The following is a 17891-nucleotide window of genomic DNA, read 5'->3' on the forward strand; positions in this document are numbered from 1 at the left end:
TATAAAATATATAATATATATTATATATGTCTTATTTTCTTTGTATGCCCAGTCAGTTCATTCACTCCATTTAGGAGACCATGCATCTGGAACATCTAAAGTAATAAATCTCAAGACATTACTGTTTTCTTAATCAAATACAAACTGTTTTAGAGATCATCTGCTCAGATGAGTTGAATGTGAGATGTTTTAGGGAATTTCAATTAGAGCAGTTTTCTGTGTTTATCTGTTTGGTATATTGGTCATCTGCATAAAATTTCTTTCAATGCAGTGGTTCTGCTGTTAAAAACCACTGATTTCAGTCCACCCCTCATTATCTACCAAGAAGTGGTCATCTATCCCATGGTTATGTATATTCAGTAATAGACATTACTGCAAGAATGAACACCTTTTTATCTTTGCATCACTCTATTAGAAAAGTTTATCCTTTTTTCACCCTGAAATTTATTTCTGTATGCCTTCTTCCAGTCAGTGATTCTACTGTGAAATTATAACAGAACCATCCAGATCCATGTAAAGGTCCTTCAAATGTTAATGATAGCTAACTTGCCCTCCAGACTAATGACAGCTTTAACTCCTAATCCTGGATTTGTTCTAAAGTATTAGGGTGTTGGATTTTCTACACAATTGTATGTCATCTGTACATTTCATAAACATGTCAGTTTTTTACCTCTATCCAAGCAACTAATAAAACATATCAAAGAGGACAAGGCAGAGCCTACTAGAAATGTTTTGCCTTTATTCAAGTTACTGATAAATTAATTGGAACTGGACTGGGTTTCCTAGAAATTTCTCTTCTGGTGGTCTCTTAGTTGATTGGTCATTCCTCTTAGTGACTGGTCATTCCTCTTGTTTGCTTAACTACAGACCAACCTTTAAAATACTCATTTGTATGAGGAGGTTGTAAAGAAGACACTTTGTAAAATGCTTCTTTCTTTTAAGAAAGCTTTCAGCTTTTTTCCATTAAAAAAAAAAAGTAACCATATCAAAGATGGAAATCAAACCGTTGTTTTTAAGACTTGGAGAAATTTCTAGTGCCTAAATATCTGTAAGCTGTGAGTTTCTGTAATCCATTTTAGATTTGTTTCTTGGACTATAGATTGTGAGTTTAAAGACATTTAAAATGTATACATTGCCCTTACCTTCCTTGAGGTACATTTTATTTATTAGGATTTTTGTTACATCTTTTCAAGTTGAAAACCCTTCTAACACAAGGGGGAATCATGATAACATTTGGATGAGGTCATTGTACGTGGTGAGCCAACTTAACTTGTCTTCATCTTGGTTTGAAAAGCTCTTGCTGTTACTTTATTTGCGTTGAGATTATTGCAATTACTTGATCAAAGTTTTGTTCATACTTTTCTATTTCTTGTTAGTTGTTAGCCTCTTTTGAAGACTTTAGCACCGAATCATACCTATTTGTTCTTCAAACTTCTAAAAATTCATCTGGCTAAAATCTGGTTCAGATTTTGCTATGGCTAGTGGCCCCTTTGTCTTACAGTTACAATTATTTTCACCTCAGAATTCCTGTTACCTACATACTGGCCGATTCTTTTTAGTTGGGAAGAATTAAGCACAGAATAATCTCTCTCATTGTTTGTTTCTACTGTTTTTGAGAGGTGAAATGTTAAGCAAATTGTCAGTTTATTAGATGCTTGCTTTTCTAAAATGAGAGTTACCCTCCCTCATCCTTTCCTCGAGTACTATTAATATTATTCCTGGCCTTTGGGCCAGTTTTACAGTGTACATTGGGAAAGCTGTATTCATATTCTGTCTAATGTAGAAGCTGCAGCGCATCCCTGTTGTTTTTCTTTGTAAAGTTCTTCCTGTTTTCTCTTTATCTTAACCCAAATAGATGTTAAATTTCATAAAAGTCTGCAACTTTAAAAAAAAAAAGCAGGCATTTTGTCTATCAAGAACATAATAGTGTATAGTTATTTTAGGAAATAAAAATTACCTCTATTCTACTTTCAAAGATAATCACACATAACATTATGTTTTAGTCTGTATATGAATGGGCAGAGAGACATGCTTTTTTAAAAAATGAGCTTAGGCTATTTAAAGGGTGAGGGTATATGACTATAGTATTCAGCCGATATCCTAAGGCTATACCATAATTAACTTATTATTCTTGGACATTTGGTTTGTGTTGAAGATGGGGTTTTTTGTTTTGTTGTTCTGAAAATGCCTTGAAGATATCTTTGCATAAAGCTGTACTTATTCTTCTAAATTTTAGAAGTAGAGTCAAAAGTATAAAGAATTTTAAAGTTTAATGTCAAATTGCTTTCCGAAAGCTTGTCCCGCTGTCAGTTCATACTCCCCACTGTCAATACAGGTACTTTTTTGTTTCCCCATTGCCCCGTTTCCTCATAGAGTGGGAGTAGGGGAAGTACAGTGTGCATGTGTGCATATATACATTTTTAGGTGTTACCAACTTGATAGCCAATTAATATGTGCATCTCTTTTAGGTACAATGCTGCATCCGTTTCCTCCTGTTGGCTCTGCATCTGAAATACAGACTTCCATTTTGAACTATACCATTTTGACAAATTCACTGACACTGAGATTGTATCTACCCCATGTTAGAGTTTCAGGTTCACTTTGTGAGTTTGTATATAGATACCTAAAATCAAACCAGCTTAGTCATTATTCTCACCAGAGCAGTCCTAGACATCACTTCTAGAAGTTCTCGCTTTCTGTGCAAAACATGTTCTCTCCTATCAAGTCAAAAATTTTATCTGGGTTTTTCCTCTCCTCTAAAAGTAATTTAAAATCTGGATTAAGTTGGAATCCCCTATCAGACATTGTTCCGTGTGTCCCTGGAGTGTTCCTCAGTTCCTTGCCTGAAGTCACCTACTTTTATTTATATGTCCCTTTTTTGTCTTTATTCCTAAATTAAGCATTTTAACTTAAAGGAGCGGTGAAAATGTTACCTGTGTGTCCCCATGATCTTCAGTTTTCTGCCGTGAGCAGCCAAACTTCTTAAATAAAATGTGCCCTGCCCCAGAGCTCACAGGGAACTGAGCCCTCTCAGCTGCCAGCAGATCAAATATAAACAGTCTTATTGACAGGTCTTCTAGGTATCCTGGTGGATGGGTTGACTCACAGGCATCCGAATTTTACTTCTATTTTTATAATCACTGATGTCTACCTTAGTGTTCTGTGCCACATCTTTTCATTACAGGTGTACTTTGATTTCATGAGTGTAAATTATAATTTCAAATTAAATATAAGTTTAGGGTATACTTTGATTCTCTGTAATTATCTTGTTTGTTCATGTGCCAGTTAATAACACTAACATCTAAGACATAGTTTTACAGTGGAAGCATTTCCACTTGGAACAGCTTGAGTAGGAACATCCTGAGTTAGGTACACAGTATAAATAATATCTCCCAGGCTGTTAATTTTATCTTCTAGAGAGATTGACCTGTCATAAGACATTTTTAACTATTATAGAAAGAGGACATCTGATAAGTAGAAACACATAAAATGTGCTTGGAAGAGATTGTTGTTGGGCAAGAGCATAGTAAAGGAAATAAGGGAATAAAAATATACCTGGCCGGGTGCAGTGACTCACACCTGTAATCCCAGCACTTTGGGAGGTCGAGGCAGTCGGATCACTTGAGGCCAGGAGTTCGAGACCAGCCTGGCCAACATGGCAAAACCCCATCTCTACTAAAAATACAAAAAAAAAAAAAAAAATTAGCCAGGCATGGTGGTGTGTGCCTGTAATCCCAGTTACTTGGGAGGCCAGGAGAACCCCTTGAACCCAGGAGGCAGAGGTTGCAGTGAGCTGAGATTGCGCCGCTGCACTCCAGCCTGGGTGACAGAGTGAGACCCTGTCTCCAAAAAAATAAAAAACCAAATGTTTCCAAGTGTACTTATAAAGTGCATGTAAAACACAAAAAGACTCATTTGATATATCTAAAATATGTTATTTTACTAATATGCCAGCAATAGAAACAGTAAAATATTTAATAATTTTGTAGCTTTTGAGAACTTGAAATGTGTTGAGAACAAATAAGGAACTGAATTTTAATCTTTATCTGTAATGTCAATTACTTTAAATTTAAATAAATCGCCTTATGTAGTTAGCAGCTACTCTATTAGAGAATATAAATAGAACATTTCTGTGATTGCTGCTGGGCCAGAGAGTGAGCATTTCAATAAATTAGAAGAATTAAATTTTTATAGACACACAGATCTAGAATACTGATGCATGGTGGCAGAGCCTTTGGAATCCTGTCTCCTATGTTTATTTTCTCTCTTCTCCCAACCCATTTCCTTGTTTTTACTCTCTTTTTATTTAAATCCTTTGGCAGTAGGTGTAAGTGGAGACCTTCCATTCACTCTCCTTCCTGCTCCTCATTTGGACCTTTGATCAACCACATTTGGGACAGGGAGCATGGACAGGACCATTTGTGGGTGGGGGGTGGGGGGATGCAGACAGCAAGGAATCAAGGCAAGAACTTCTGTGTTTATGACTTGAGCATTTGGGTGGGGCAGTTTCCTCAGTATTGAGACAGTTGACCCATTAATCCATGACTCCATTATCTAACAACTCTTACAGATCTCTTGAGAATCTTAAAAAAAAAAAAAAAAAAAAAAAAAAACACACTGTAGATCCTGTCCTATTAAAAGAGATGTATGTATACCAGATATGGAATTTTACATATGAAAATTTTCTCCAGGACAAAAATCACAGCCTTATGGACTCTTTTGGGAACCTGATACTTAAGGGTTCTACCCTTGGCTTCACTGTGGGATTGCCTAAGTTGTGTTTTACGTCTTATGTCACACAGAATAAAATTGGTTTTAATACATGTGCCAGTTTGCTTTGCAGTATCTGGTACAAAGCCATAGAGCCATGGACTTTTCAGAAAATAATTGATTCCTGAGAAAACAATTCTGGAAAAAAGACTTAAATCTAATACAATCTTTTTTTTGTCTTGTACAGTTTCTTAGAAGCACACCTAATTATGTAGGGAGACTTTGTCAGTGATTCCCTCATTGGCTTGTGAATGCAAACCCTAAATGGCATTTAAGTTCTTTGACATATATATTTGTTGTCTATTTCTGCATATTAGTTTACCCCCCAACATTTAGCTATTTAAAACAAGAGTAAACATTTATTATCTCACATAGTTTCTGTGGGTCAGGGATTTAGAAGCAGCCTAGCTAGGTGGTTCTGGGTCAGAGTCTCGTGACATAGTCAGAACATTAGCTAGGGATGCAGTCATCCGACGACTTGCCTGGGGGCAGAGGCTCTACTTCCACAGTGGCTGTCATTCATGTGGTTATCAAATGTGTGCTGGCTGTATGCAGGAGGCCTCAGTCACTCAATAAGTGGCCCTCTCCATAGTGCTACTTAAGTATCTCACATCATGGCAGCTGGCTTCCCCTAGACTAAGTAATCCAAGAAAGAAGGCAATGTGGAAGCCACAGTGTCTTTTATATCCTAGCCTTGGAAGTCACACACCATTATTTCTGGAATATCCTATTAGTTACACAGGTCGGTCCTATTCAGTGTGGGAATGGACTGCATTAGGCATGGATACCAAGAGGCATGAATCATTGGGGTCATCTTGGAAAGTAGCTACCACAGTGTGTAAGGATGATTTTGTACCTTCCTTTCCTTCCCCACAAAGCTGATTGTTCTGTCTGTTTCCTCTTAAGTACATCCTTGGTTTGGGGGAGTTTTTTTGTTTACTTGTTTGTTTTTCCATAGTAGCATTAGACAGGTGATAATGGGCATTGGTTTATAGGAAGCTTCAAAGTCAGTGAAATGTCAGCTCTGTAGTTGTTTCCAGAGCACTTATATCTCTGTACACCCCATACTGAAAATAAAGTAACTGTGCTGTTAAATTTTCTTATCACAAACTCACTCTTCTCTTTTAATGTAATGTCTCTTACAGATAATAGAAATGTGCCTGTAGAAATCACAGTGATTTTATTGAGGTTAGTTCTAAATGAAAGTCACCTTAATCTCTTTTTTTTTTTGCTAGGAAATCTTTTCTGCTGCCCCCTAATGCCCATAATATGGATCATTCTCCTTCCTTGTGCTCTGTGTTCCACTCCCCTGCTTATTAGCTACATGGTCTTGGGCACATTCCTTAATCTATTTGTGCTTCCTTTCTCCTATTTGCAAAATGGAGGTAACGGTTGTACCTATTTGTCAGGGTTGCTGTGTGAGCTAAATGACATGACTACAAAATACTTAGTGTGGTGTCTGGCATATTGGTCAGCAGTATGCTGTCAATAGTATTTATTTTATTGATGTTGGTTATTGCAGTCACACTAGATTATACATATATGTGTTTTCAGATGTCTCTTTTACCTTCCCATCTATTGAACAATTGCTGTATGCCAGATACTGTGCTAAGCACTTCATAGGCCTAATTTCCTAGGAAGGTAGTATTACTACCATTTACCAATGAGGAAATGAGAGAGAGATTAAATAATGTGTTCCAAAATCACAGCTATTAAGTTGTACAAGTAGGCTTCATACTCAATAAATGTGTATAGAGTTGGTTTAGTTTTAAGAAAGATATATCAGTGTGAAGTTCAGAAGAGCATCTCTGGTGGAAAACAAGATAATTCATTAGCCTCTCTTTTAAACCATAATGCCATTTAGCATCACTTTACCAGTGCATATGTAATGGGAAGGGAATGTAAGGAGAAGCAAATGAACTTTGTTGTTTTTATGTTATGGAGTCACTATTTAAATGTTTGAGAAGAAAAGTTACAGAAATTACACTAAATCCAATGACAATTTATCAGAATTTTAAATGAATAAATATTTTAATAGAAAGCTCATTAATTCAGATTCCATTGTGTAAAATAAATTTACAGAAGGATGATGGGAACAAAATAAGCATGTGCCAAGATTTGTTTCTTGAGTTATTTCTAAAAAGATGTTAATCTGTGTTGTCTTGTTTCCTGATTGTTCTTGAACTAGTTTCTTCCTAGCCACAAAGAGGTCAGCTCCTTCTACTTTACCTGGCCAAGGGGCCAATCCATCTTTATGATGGGATTGTAGAGATTATGAAATGTAACTTTATTCAGTCAGTAATTGAGTGGTCTTTTAAGCATACTATTGAGTATCGAATTTACAGAACTTTGCCTTTTTTGTTTTACTTTTTCCCTCTCTGTACTTTGTCTTCCTCTGAAAAAGAGAACTCTGTTCTTCTCAGCAGGACATGTGTGATTTGATTTTAAGTGGAGCTCATTGCCTCAGGCACAAGTTTTTTTGAAGAATGTCTATAGGACTGTGACTTTTGATATCAAGGATATTTATAATCAAAATAGCCATTAAAATTATGTTCACTAAGTGATTTGAAAATAATTCAAGAGAAAAATATGAGGTAATTACAGATCTGAAGAGCATGGGTGTCTATCAAATTTTATTCAGAAAGTGAATTTGTTTCTGGTTTTATGCTCACTTAAAAGGCTTGTGCTTTTTACTGTGATCATGCAAGCAGTCGTTGAATGTATCCAAGAAAGAGGAGACTGGTTTTGGCAGTGTCACAAGCTCACAGGCTGTAGTCAGTGAAAGGACATCTGCACATTGGTGCCAAATAGGATTTTGCTAAAGAGCCAGTTAACATAAATGGGCTGGTGGCCATGTAGATGAGGTAAAACTGAAGTCAGCCCTGGCTGATGTCAGCCAGTGTAGTTAATGGATGCCGTGACCAGAGCTGCTCTCCGTGTTGGTATGGGTGCTGATGTAGTGGTCAAACAGATAGATAAATTTCTGATGATCAGTGCCTCCCTTAAGTCCTGGGAAAGACCAGAATGACAGTTCTACCTGTTATCTTCCCATACTGAAAATGAGAAGGAAATGCTGTTTGATGATGGTCATGCATAGGTTCTGAGTGTCATCAGAGCATGTGACACGCTGCAATAACCATGGGTTTGTGGTGTTCCAGGTTTTCTCTGGATTTTTTTTTTTTTAATGCAGCCTGTGCCTGAATCATGAAAATGAACATTTTTATCTGAGAAAGGCTTGGAGGAATCTGTGGTCTAGACAGGAATTGATGTTAGGTTATTGATGCGCAGAATGTGGATGATCATTGAGGGTAAAACTTCCTTTAAACAGGGCATATCTAAGGAAGGTCAGGAGGTACGAATGAAGTGTTAGCATAGTTCCTCAGTGATTATTAACAAAGGTGGTCATCCTGGCTTTGGAGAGTCGGTTCTATGTCATGTACCCTTTCCTGCCACCTGTTCATTTGCTGTACCGATGAATTAATATGACCCCATGCCATGGGCTATATGAACCTAATGTGTAGATTCCGATGCCGTAATATCTTCACTTGTGTACATGATAACGAGATTAGAAGCAGCTTTAGTTATTTTGAAGGAAATTAAATGAATTAAACCTAATCATTCACATTAAGAGATATTCGCATTCCTTCCCCAAAGGCTGTGCTACATGTATATAAGGGCAGATTATCAGGAAATTAGGAAGTATAATTTTTATAGATTGGCTTTAGAAATGAGAAACTGAACAGCTAATCCATCATAGAGTTCCCTATGTGTCCTTGGGTCTTTTGTGTCTCCCTGTAATTCAGAAATTCAAAGTAGAAATATCCAGGACCAAATGTTAACATTCAACCATGACATTGGTTATTCTACTCACCATAGCACATGGTAGATCTACAAATCCCTTCAGTCCTAGAGAGACAAAAAACTTCTGAGTCTGCCTTTTGGTGTCACCAACCTTGATGGCATTGTGGCTTCTAGAGAGATGGCTTTTCAAAGTTGCCCATCCCAGTCAAGCCACTTCTCTTGCTCAGGGCTTAGTGTGAAGTCCCCTGGGAGAAAATTTGGCTAGCAGTATTTTCCCAGTCATTAAGTGAGATGACAAGGATGCAACTTGATAGCCACTAAAACAGCAGTCTACTAAACCAATTTGGACACAGTTAGATGCTCACTTAAATGTTAATGGATGCTGTGAAATAATAATAGACCTTAAAAGGGGGAAGGAGACCATGGTTAGTTGTAGAGTTGTACGTATTTCTAAAAGATTAGGGCAAAGTAAGCTCTAAGTAAGTTCTAAGTCAGGATTTGACTACAAGATGCTTTCCTTTTTTTAATTTTTAATTTTTGTGGGGACATAGTAGGTGTATATATTTATGGGTTACCTGAGATATTTTGATATAGACATGCAATGTGTGATAATCATATCAGGGTAAATGAGATATTCATCACCTCAAGCATTTATCCTTTATGTTTCAAACCAGTCATACCTTTAGTTATTTTAAAATGTACAGTTAATTTTTTTTTTTACTATAGTCACCCTGTTTTGCTAGCAAATACTAGGTCTTACTCATTATTTCTTTTTTTTTTTGTACCCATTAACCATCCCCACTTCCCCCACCCTCGCTACCCTTCCCAGCCTGTGGTAATCATCCTTCTCTCTATCTCCATGAGTTCAATTGTTTTAAATTTTAGCTCCTACAAATCAGTGAGAACATGCAAAGTTTGTCTTTCTCTGTCTGGCTTATTTCACTTCACATAATGACTTCCAGTTCCATCCATGTTGTTGCAAATGGCAGGATCTCATTCTTTTTCTTTTTCTTTTCTTTTTTTTTTCTTTTTTAAGACAGTATCTTATTGTGTCACCCAGGTGATCTTGGCTCGTTTGCATCCTCAATCTCTTTGACTCAAGCAACCCTCCCATTCAGCCTCCCATCATTCTCTCTCACAGCTACATATTACTCTGTTGTGTGTATATACCACATTTTCTTTTATCTGTTCATCTGTTGCTACAAGATGCTTTATTAAATTGACTGAGTGAATTGGTACTGTAGTTGCTGTTTCTTTTTTGCTGGTTGTCTATCTTCCATCTCTATGAATAATGAAGAGGGCCTGTTCTGCCTATCAACACTGACCCACGTTACTTTCATTGCCTCCACTCATTTACTCACTTAAGCAGATGTAACATGGTTCAGAATTTTTAGCAAGTTTTCCCAGCTGTTCACTGTTCATTTATTTTCAAGTGATCTAGACTCCAGCTGAGTGTTCATATACAGCTGATCCCAGCTGTAGCAGGAGCTTTGACTGAAATGGTGTCTGGCTCCCTGAGTCTGTAACTTATTCAAAGACACTGTTTTCCCTGTACCAGGACCATGCTGAGACATGAACTTAAATCCAGTAAGAGAGAAATTCAGATTTCATAATGTTGGCCTTATTTAAAACAACCTTCCAAATAACAGCTTGGAAGGCCATACAATTCACAGCCTGCAGTTGAAACAGTGTACTTGTTCTCTTTCACTGTTGTAGCGTTGCTCATGCTCTCTTTTGGGACTTTTTGACTTGCAGATGCTAATACTGGAGACCGTGGACAGACCAATAATGCTGCTTCTGCATCAGCTTCCAACTCCACCTGAACGGTCCCCAGCAGCCAGCTGCACAGGAAAAACCACCAGTTACTTGAGTGTCACTCAGCAACACTGGTCACGTTTGGAAAGAATATTAAAAAGAGAAAAAAAACCTGTTCATTTTAGTGTTCAATTTTTTTATTATTATTGTTGTTCTTATTTAACCTTGTAAAATATCTATAAATACAAACCAATTTCATTGTATTCTCACTTTGAGGGAGATCCAGGGGTGGGAGGGGTTGTGGGGAGGGGAAAGCGGAGCACTAGAACACACAATCTCTCTCCCACGACAATCTTTTTTTATTACAAGTCTGCTGTTGTATACTTTAAAACAGGAGTCCTGCCTCATGCCCCTTCCACAAAAGAAGAAAACCTTGTTCTGTGCTGATGGGTTTTTTTTGAACTTCGTTTTCTTTTAAAGTCTAGTGCAAGACTTTGGTATCGTGCACAGCTTGAAATTGGTTGGGAGCTTAGCAGGTATAACTCAACGGGGACTTAAATGTCACTTGTAAAATTAATCCATATCTTCGGGTATTTATAGACTTGCCTTTGGCATGTTGGTGGCAGGTGTGGCAGACAAAGAAATGTGTATCATTCGTAACCCAAGGAGGTCAGTAAAGTTTGGAACTCTACAGGGAAGATTCTTAGTAGATTTGTTAAGGTTTTGTTTTGCTCTCAGTCAGCGCTAGTGATGTGGAGGCTTGTACAGGAGGCTGCCAGAGGGAAAGCAGCAAGCAAGACTCAGGCACGCATGCTCTGCAGGTGGCTCTTTGTTTGCCTGACCAAAGTTCTTTGCAAATCTTAGCACAGTTTCAAACTAGTGACCTGGGAGGAGACGGAAGGGGTGTTGAACAGGCCGAGCTAGCTGCTGAGGTCAAAGACTGACAAGCCCAGAGGAAGGGGACAGGCCAGGAATACATCTCACCACTGTGAATAAGTTTGTCCAGATTTTTTTCTAAAATTACTTCCCTTGGAAAGATACACTTGAGAGGACATTGTAGTTAAATAATGTGAACTGTAACAGTCGTCTACTGGTTTATTTTTCATATTTTTTAATTGAAAAATCGAGCTTGCAGAAATAGCCACATTCTACACATAGTTCTAATTTTAAATCCAAATCTAGAATCTGTATTTGTTTTTTAACCTCATGCTTTTTACATTTATTTATTGATGCATGTCAGATGGTAGGAATATTAAAAACTACACATCAGAATGATAGTCACGTATACCTGCTGACTTTATAGGAAAGCTGATGATATAAATGTGTGTATATACATTATATATACATATATTCAATACTGCCTTTTTTTTTGTCTACAGTATCAAAATTGACTGGTTGAAGCATGAGAAGAATGTTTCCCTCACACCCAGTTAAGAGTTTTTGTGTCTGTTTTCTTTGTGTATCAGTGAATGGTGTAAGAATCAGTCTCTCCTTTTGAAGAAAAAGCAATACTCCTTGGAATGCAAGGAGGATTAAAGGACTATGTTTGCCGTGAGGAAATAGATTTTCATGACTAGTTTGTTTTATACCTTTAAGGTTGGCATCTATGTGGGCCTTATATACTCTAAAATGAACTTTAGTCACCTTGGTGCTTATGGGCCATTACTTGACCTATGAATCTTTAAGGCACAATCAGTTGTACTTTACATTTAAAGATCACTTGAGTGATGGCCGCCTTTCCCTCCTACTCGCTTCTTCCCCACATGCCTTCCAAGGTTAGCTGGTAACTGTAGGGCTGCAGAGCTGAGCCCTTGCTTGTGTGTAACTTGCCCTCACCCTCCTCATTGCCACCTTAGGTCATGTTATGGGTCTTGTCCTCCAGAGGGTTCGGAAATGAGTCTGTTGGCAGCCCTCCTGCAGGCCCTAGCACCCTGTCCTGCTCCTTAACTGTGTGTGTGACTCTCCAAGAGAGTTGTCCTGCCTGCTGAAGTGAACCAGTACCCAGAAAGACAACTGTGAGCCATCTTGGGTTTCACTGGCTGTTTAGCTGAGGTCTTGGGCCACAAAAGGGGTTTCACAAACCTCTGGATATATCAGAGTTCATGAGAAAGGAAACATGCTCAGTCAAACCAAATCAAACAAATTGAATTTTATGTTTTTATAAAGTGCTTCTGAAAGCTAAGATTTGAAAGAAGCCTGAAATCAGAGTATTTGGCAGCGTAACTCCTTAAAGGTAATGGCTTTGATAGACCATTTTCAGACAGAATTTATAAAGAATCTGAAAAGGCAGGTCTGTGATAGAGAAATGGACTTGCATTCAGATCCAACTGCCCAGCAAGCGTTTGGATACAGACATTGCTCTGGACGTGGTGTACTTGCCAGAGTCCACAAAAATCAGTGCTTATTTTAGGAAACAGGTTGCCCCCCACAACTGGGGTAAAAGAAGAGAGAAAAGTCACGCTTTTCTCTCATTTCATTGTGTGTGCGTGTGCGTGTGTGTGTGTGTGTGGGCTGAGATGTGTGATTTTTCTTTCTCAAGGATCATGGTGGGATCACAGAACTCTTTTATACAAGTGAGATCCAGGTCTCTGAATATCTTTTGTATATAATAATAATAATAATAAAAGCTCCTCACCAAATTCAACCTTGTACATTATATTTTCTTTCTATGTTTTTAAATTTAAGTTTTATTGTTTTGTATGTAAATATGTGGACCCAGGAACTGTTACTAATGAGCAAAAAGTTACTGTTCAGGGCAGTGATTCTGTTTAATAATCAGACAAAATGTAGACGAGCTTTTTAAAGCCATATAGTTTTAACTCTGTACAGTAGGTACCGGCCTGTATTATTGTAACAATAACTCTAGCAATGTATAGTGTATCTATATAGTTTGGAGTGCCTTCGCTTCCATGTGTTTTTTTTTTTTTTTTTTAATTCCTTTTAAAATTTTAGTTGGTTTCCTTTATCCATGTCTCCCTGTCCACCCCCTTTCCCTTTGAAATAATACTCACTCATAACAGTATCTTTGCCCCTTCCACAGTTAAGTTTCAGTGATACCATACTCAGGAGTGGGAAGAGGAAACCATATTCGTAATCTCATTTCGTTCAAGCCCTGCCTTTGTTCTGGTTCTGAATGTCTGTTTCCTCCTCAGTAGCAGTGACCGGTTTCATTTCATACTTAGTCCATTCAGGGACTTAGTGTAGCACCAGGGAGCCCTAGAGCTGGAGGATATCGAATAGATTAGATTTTGCTCGTCTCTTCCACAAGCCCTAACCATGGGTCTTAAAAACAGCAGATTCTGGGAGCCTTCCATGCTCTCTCTCTCCTCTTTTATCTACTTCCCTCCCAAATGAGAGAGTGAGAGAGAATTGGTTTTTTATAAATCGAAGTTTCTTAATAGTATCAGGTTTTGATACGTCAGTGGTCTAAAATGCTATAGTGCAATTACTAGCAGTTACTGCACGGAGTGCCACCGTGCCAATAGAGGACTGTTGTTTTAACAAGGGAACTCCTAGCCCATTTCCTCCCTTCCGCCATCTCTACCCTTGTTCAATGAAATATTTTAATTTCTTTCTAAAAAATCAGTTTAATTCTTACTGTGTGCCCAACACGAAGGCCTTTTTTGAAAGAAAAATAAAGTGTTTTGCCTCAAAATACTCCATATAAAATGTCTTGAATAGAAGAAAAAACTACCAAACCAAAGGTTACTATTTTTGAAACATCGTGTATTCATTCCAGCAAGGCAGAAGACTGCACCTTCTTTCCAGTGACATGCTGCGTCATTTTTTTTTTAAGTCCTCTTAATTTTTAGACACACATTTTTGGTTTATGTTTTAACAAAGTATGCCTAACCAGTCATCTTGTCTGCACCAATGCAAAGGTTTCTGAGAGAACTATTATATTCTCTATCCCTGTGGATATAAAGAGACTGGCATTTCATCTATTTTTCCCTTCCTTTTTAAAGGATTTAACTTTGGAATCTTCCAAAGGAAGTTTGGCCAGTGCCAGATCCCCAGAAATTTGGGGGGTTTTCTTTGTTTTCAACTGAAATTATATCTGATTCTTACTGTTCATGTTAGTGATCATCTAATCACAGAGCCAAACACTTTCCTCCCCTGTATAGAAAAGTAGGTATGCTTTACAATAAAATCTGTCTTTTGTGGTGGAAACCTGAGCCACTGAAAATAAAAGAGACAACTAGAAGCACAGTAGAGTCCCAGACTGAGATCTACCTTTGGAGAGGCTTTGAAAGTAATCCCTGGGGTTTGGATGATTTTCACAAGGGTTATGCCGTTTTATTCAAGTTTGTTGCTCCGTTTTGCACCTCCGCAATAAAAGCAAAATGACAACCAGTACATAAGGGGTTAGCTTGACAAAGTAGACTTCCTTGTGTTAATTTTTAAGTTTTTTTTCCTTACTATATCTGTCTACAGGCAGATACAGATAGATGTATGAAAATCTGCTTGCCTGTAAAATTTGCATTTATAAATGTGTTGCCGATGGATCACTTGGGCCTGTACACATACCAATTAGCGTGACCACTTCCATCTTAAAACAAACCCTAAAAAACAAATTTATTATATATATTATATATATATATATAAAGACTGTGGGTTGTATACAAAACTATTGCAAACACTTGTGCAAATCTGTCTTGATATAAAGGAAAAGCAAAATCTGTATAACATTATTACTACTTGAATGCCTCTGTGACTGATTTTTTTTTTCATTTTAAATATAAACTTTTTTGTGAAAAGTATGCTCAATGTTTTTTTTCCCTTTCCCCATTCCCTTGTAAATACATTTTGTTCTATGTGACTTGGTTTGGAAATAGTTAACTGGTACTGTAATTTGCATTAAATAAAAAGTAGGTTAGCCTGGAAATGAAATTAAAATTCACAAGTGTGTGGTCTTTATTTCAGTACCCAACCCTCGTTCTTCCCCCTACTATTTTGCCACTGCAATATGTAGTCACATCACCATTTCCGTTCATCTAATTAGGGAAACATTAATCTTTGTTATGAAAAACAAGATATGAATACCACTTCTTGTTCTTTCCAATGATTTTATTCCATTGTGTAGCCCCAAGAGGTGCAGCGTCCATCTTGGAAACCTTTGGATTTGATGTAGAGGAAGCTTTGCAGACACTGCTTAGAAAAGAAAGAAAACAACTCTGAAAGGGACAGTTTTTAAATGTGTATAAGCTGCTGTCTTTGATTACTGTGTTCATGATTTGGTGTGGCTGTATTTTCTTTTAACTTTCATCCTATTAGTAATGGTCTTTGGGAGTCTCTGTAAAATATATGGACACCACAAACAGTGGGGCTGTACCTCCCAGGTAACCAACACATGTTGTGTTTGAGTCTGCTCATTTCCAATACTGGATGATGTATGTAAACATGTTATGTCTCTTAGTGCAAAAAGAAACATCATTTTTTTAGGGCTGGCTCACTCTGTCAGGCCTAATCTAAAGGCTAGATATAAGGTCATGTGACTGCTGCTTCAATAAAAACAAATTTATATTCGATAAAGTGTGGTCCTCTTATTTATTTACTGTGGTGTTGGGGTTGGCTAATTCCACTAACATTTGTAAAACAGTTAAACACATTTAACCAGTAGGGGCGGCAGGGGAGGATTGGATTAGCGAAAAAAGATGTTACTTGTTCAATGGGTCTCCTGCTGGCACTGAAGTGCATTTGTTTGGGGTTTGCTGCTGTCTTGTATAGGTTCTGGGATTGAGTTAAACATTGTGTTAGTGTCCTGCAAGACCCTTTTAATTTAGAATCCTGGAAGACTGCCTTTTTCGTTTCTAAGTCTTTCCAAGAAGTACTGACCGCAAACAGTCCTTTGGGATCCTATTTCAGGAGAGCAGTGATGGTGGGTGTAATTTTGTTATGTTTTGTTTTGTTTTGAGACAGAGTCTTTCTCTGTCGCCTAGGCTAGAGTGCAGTGGCACGACCTCGACTCACTGCAACCTCCACCTCCCTGGTTCAAGTGATTCTCCTACCTCTAGTAGCTGAGACCACAGGCACACACCACCATGCCCAGATAATTTTTGCATTTTTGGTAGAGACAGGGTTTCACTTTGTTGGTCAGGCTGGTCTTGAACTCCTGCCCTCAAGTGATCTGCCTGCCTCAGCCTCCCAAAGTGTGGGGTTACAGTCATGAGCCACCATGCCCAGCTGGTAGATGTCATTTTGAAATGTGTTCTAGGAAGGTAGTGAGGAAAGGAGAGATCAGGTTTTAGATCCCTGTCGTTGAGAAGTTTGTGAAAGGAAGTGAACAAAAGTGTTGGGAGGGTCACACATTTCTCAAGTGTAGGAATATTTCACTCATCACCACCATGGGATTTAGGAGAGCTGAGGGATGTAAAGGGAAAGCTACCAGGAAAAAACAAGCTGCCGTGGAAGATGGCATAATGAGGCCCACAAGTTAGGAGTTAGGAAGGGATGGATAATCATATGTATGTTTCTCCTTACATCCTCTTTCTCCAGAAGGGAGTGGCCACTCTGGCCCTTCCCACAGATTTGTCATCAATATCAAGACTTAATTAGACAAAGTTCTGGGCCAGGTAGAGAGAGGCTGTTGAGTGGCCCTGACTAATGAGGGGGCAGATATTATGCAGTAGCTTGCTTTGGTCTTTTGTCCTGAGCTTTGGAGACTGACTCCATCCTCACTGACCTAGAAAAAAAAAAAAAAAAGTGGTCACAGGGATGCCTAAAAACTGATGCTGCGTTCTGCGTACTCAAAAGTTCAGGGAAGGGAGTTAAGAAGAAACCCAAATGTTGGAGTAGGAAAGTTACAATCTGGCTCCTAGTCCCATAAACTTGTGATCCACAAAACTACTGAAAGGAAGTACCCTGTGTGAACTCCTCAGTGCATCTAACTGAATCTTTCCTTACCCTTGAAATACACTTAGTTTTTATAATCTATATAAATTATAGGTACATATCAATTCAGTGTTTGGGGAACTGCCCTGGAGTTTTTAAATCAAGACTGGGAGATGGAAATTTGTCCTCCATTCCATCTTAACCTTGCCTTACCCTGTCCTACAGCTAACAGTTTCAGGCTCTTGAACAAATAGCACTCGAATCATTTCAGTAAGGAAAGGGAGATGCATATGATTTATGAATACACTGGAATGAAATCTATGTTTCCAAATTAGAAATTTGTATTTCTAATTATAAATGGATTCATAATTAAACAAAATTCCTGGGAGCAAAAGCTGTATTCACTGAGTTTAGAAAGAGAAGCTCTTTTTTCCCTCAGTATCTTTTCTAAAAATAAGTGCTCCCTATATCTCCTTAATGCAGAAAAGTCTGGTAAAGTCAGAGGGATGACAGAATATGTTTACTTGCTTTGATTTATATTACTGATGATTTACCATGTTCTCAAAGTTTGGCCTGCTTCTTGTAAAATGTCAAAAGCTAAGTAATTATCTGTTCTTTAAAATTCAGTTACTGCGAAGTTTCATTTGAATGGAATATTAGACGTTTAAAATTAACTCAATTCCTACATTTTTTTTTTCTTTCTTTTTTTCTTTTTTTTTTTTTTTTTTTTTTTT

The 17891-nt window shown here is 37.8% G+C and overlaps 2 protein-coding genes across 3 annotated transcripts in view; one reads left to right on the top strand and one right to left on the bottom strand.

The window, feature by feature from the left end:
* GSK3B (glycogen synthase kinase 3 beta) overlaps nucleotides 1-15854 on the top strand; it is a 269562-nt gene extending 253708 nt beyond the window's left edge. For both annotated transcript variants that reach the window (XM_017891387.1, XM_017891398.1), the window contains one exon: nucleotides 10327-15854. In XM_017891387.1, the coding sequence (XP_017746876.1) occupies nucleotides 10327-10394 (68 nt within the window). In that variant the 3' untranslated portion in view covers nucleotides 10395-15854. The remainder of the gene's footprint in view (nucleotides 1-10326) is intronic.
* A 588-nt stretch (nucleotides 15855-16442) lies between these two features.
* The window catches only part of NR1I2 (nuclear receptor subfamily 1 group I member 2), a 40477-nt gene continuing 39028 nt past the window's right edge, over nucleotides 16443-17891 (bottom strand). The window contains exon 9 of the mRNA XM_017891465.1: nucleotides 16443-17008. Within this exon, the coding sequence (XP_017746954.1) occupies nucleotides 16945-17008 (64 nt within the window). The 3' untranslated portion in view covers nucleotides 16443-16944. The remainder of the gene's footprint in view (nucleotides 17009-17891) is intronic.

The sequence above is a fragment of the Rhinopithecus bieti genome, unplaced genomic scaffold, assembly GCF_001698545.2.
Source record: "Rhinopithecus bieti isolate Rb0 unplaced genomic scaffold, ASM169854v2 scaffold_759, whole genome shotgun sequence".
In the NCBI taxonomy this organism is placed as follows: Eukaryota; Metazoa; Chordata; class Mammalia; order Primates; family Cercopithecidae; genus Rhinopithecus; species Rhinopithecus bieti.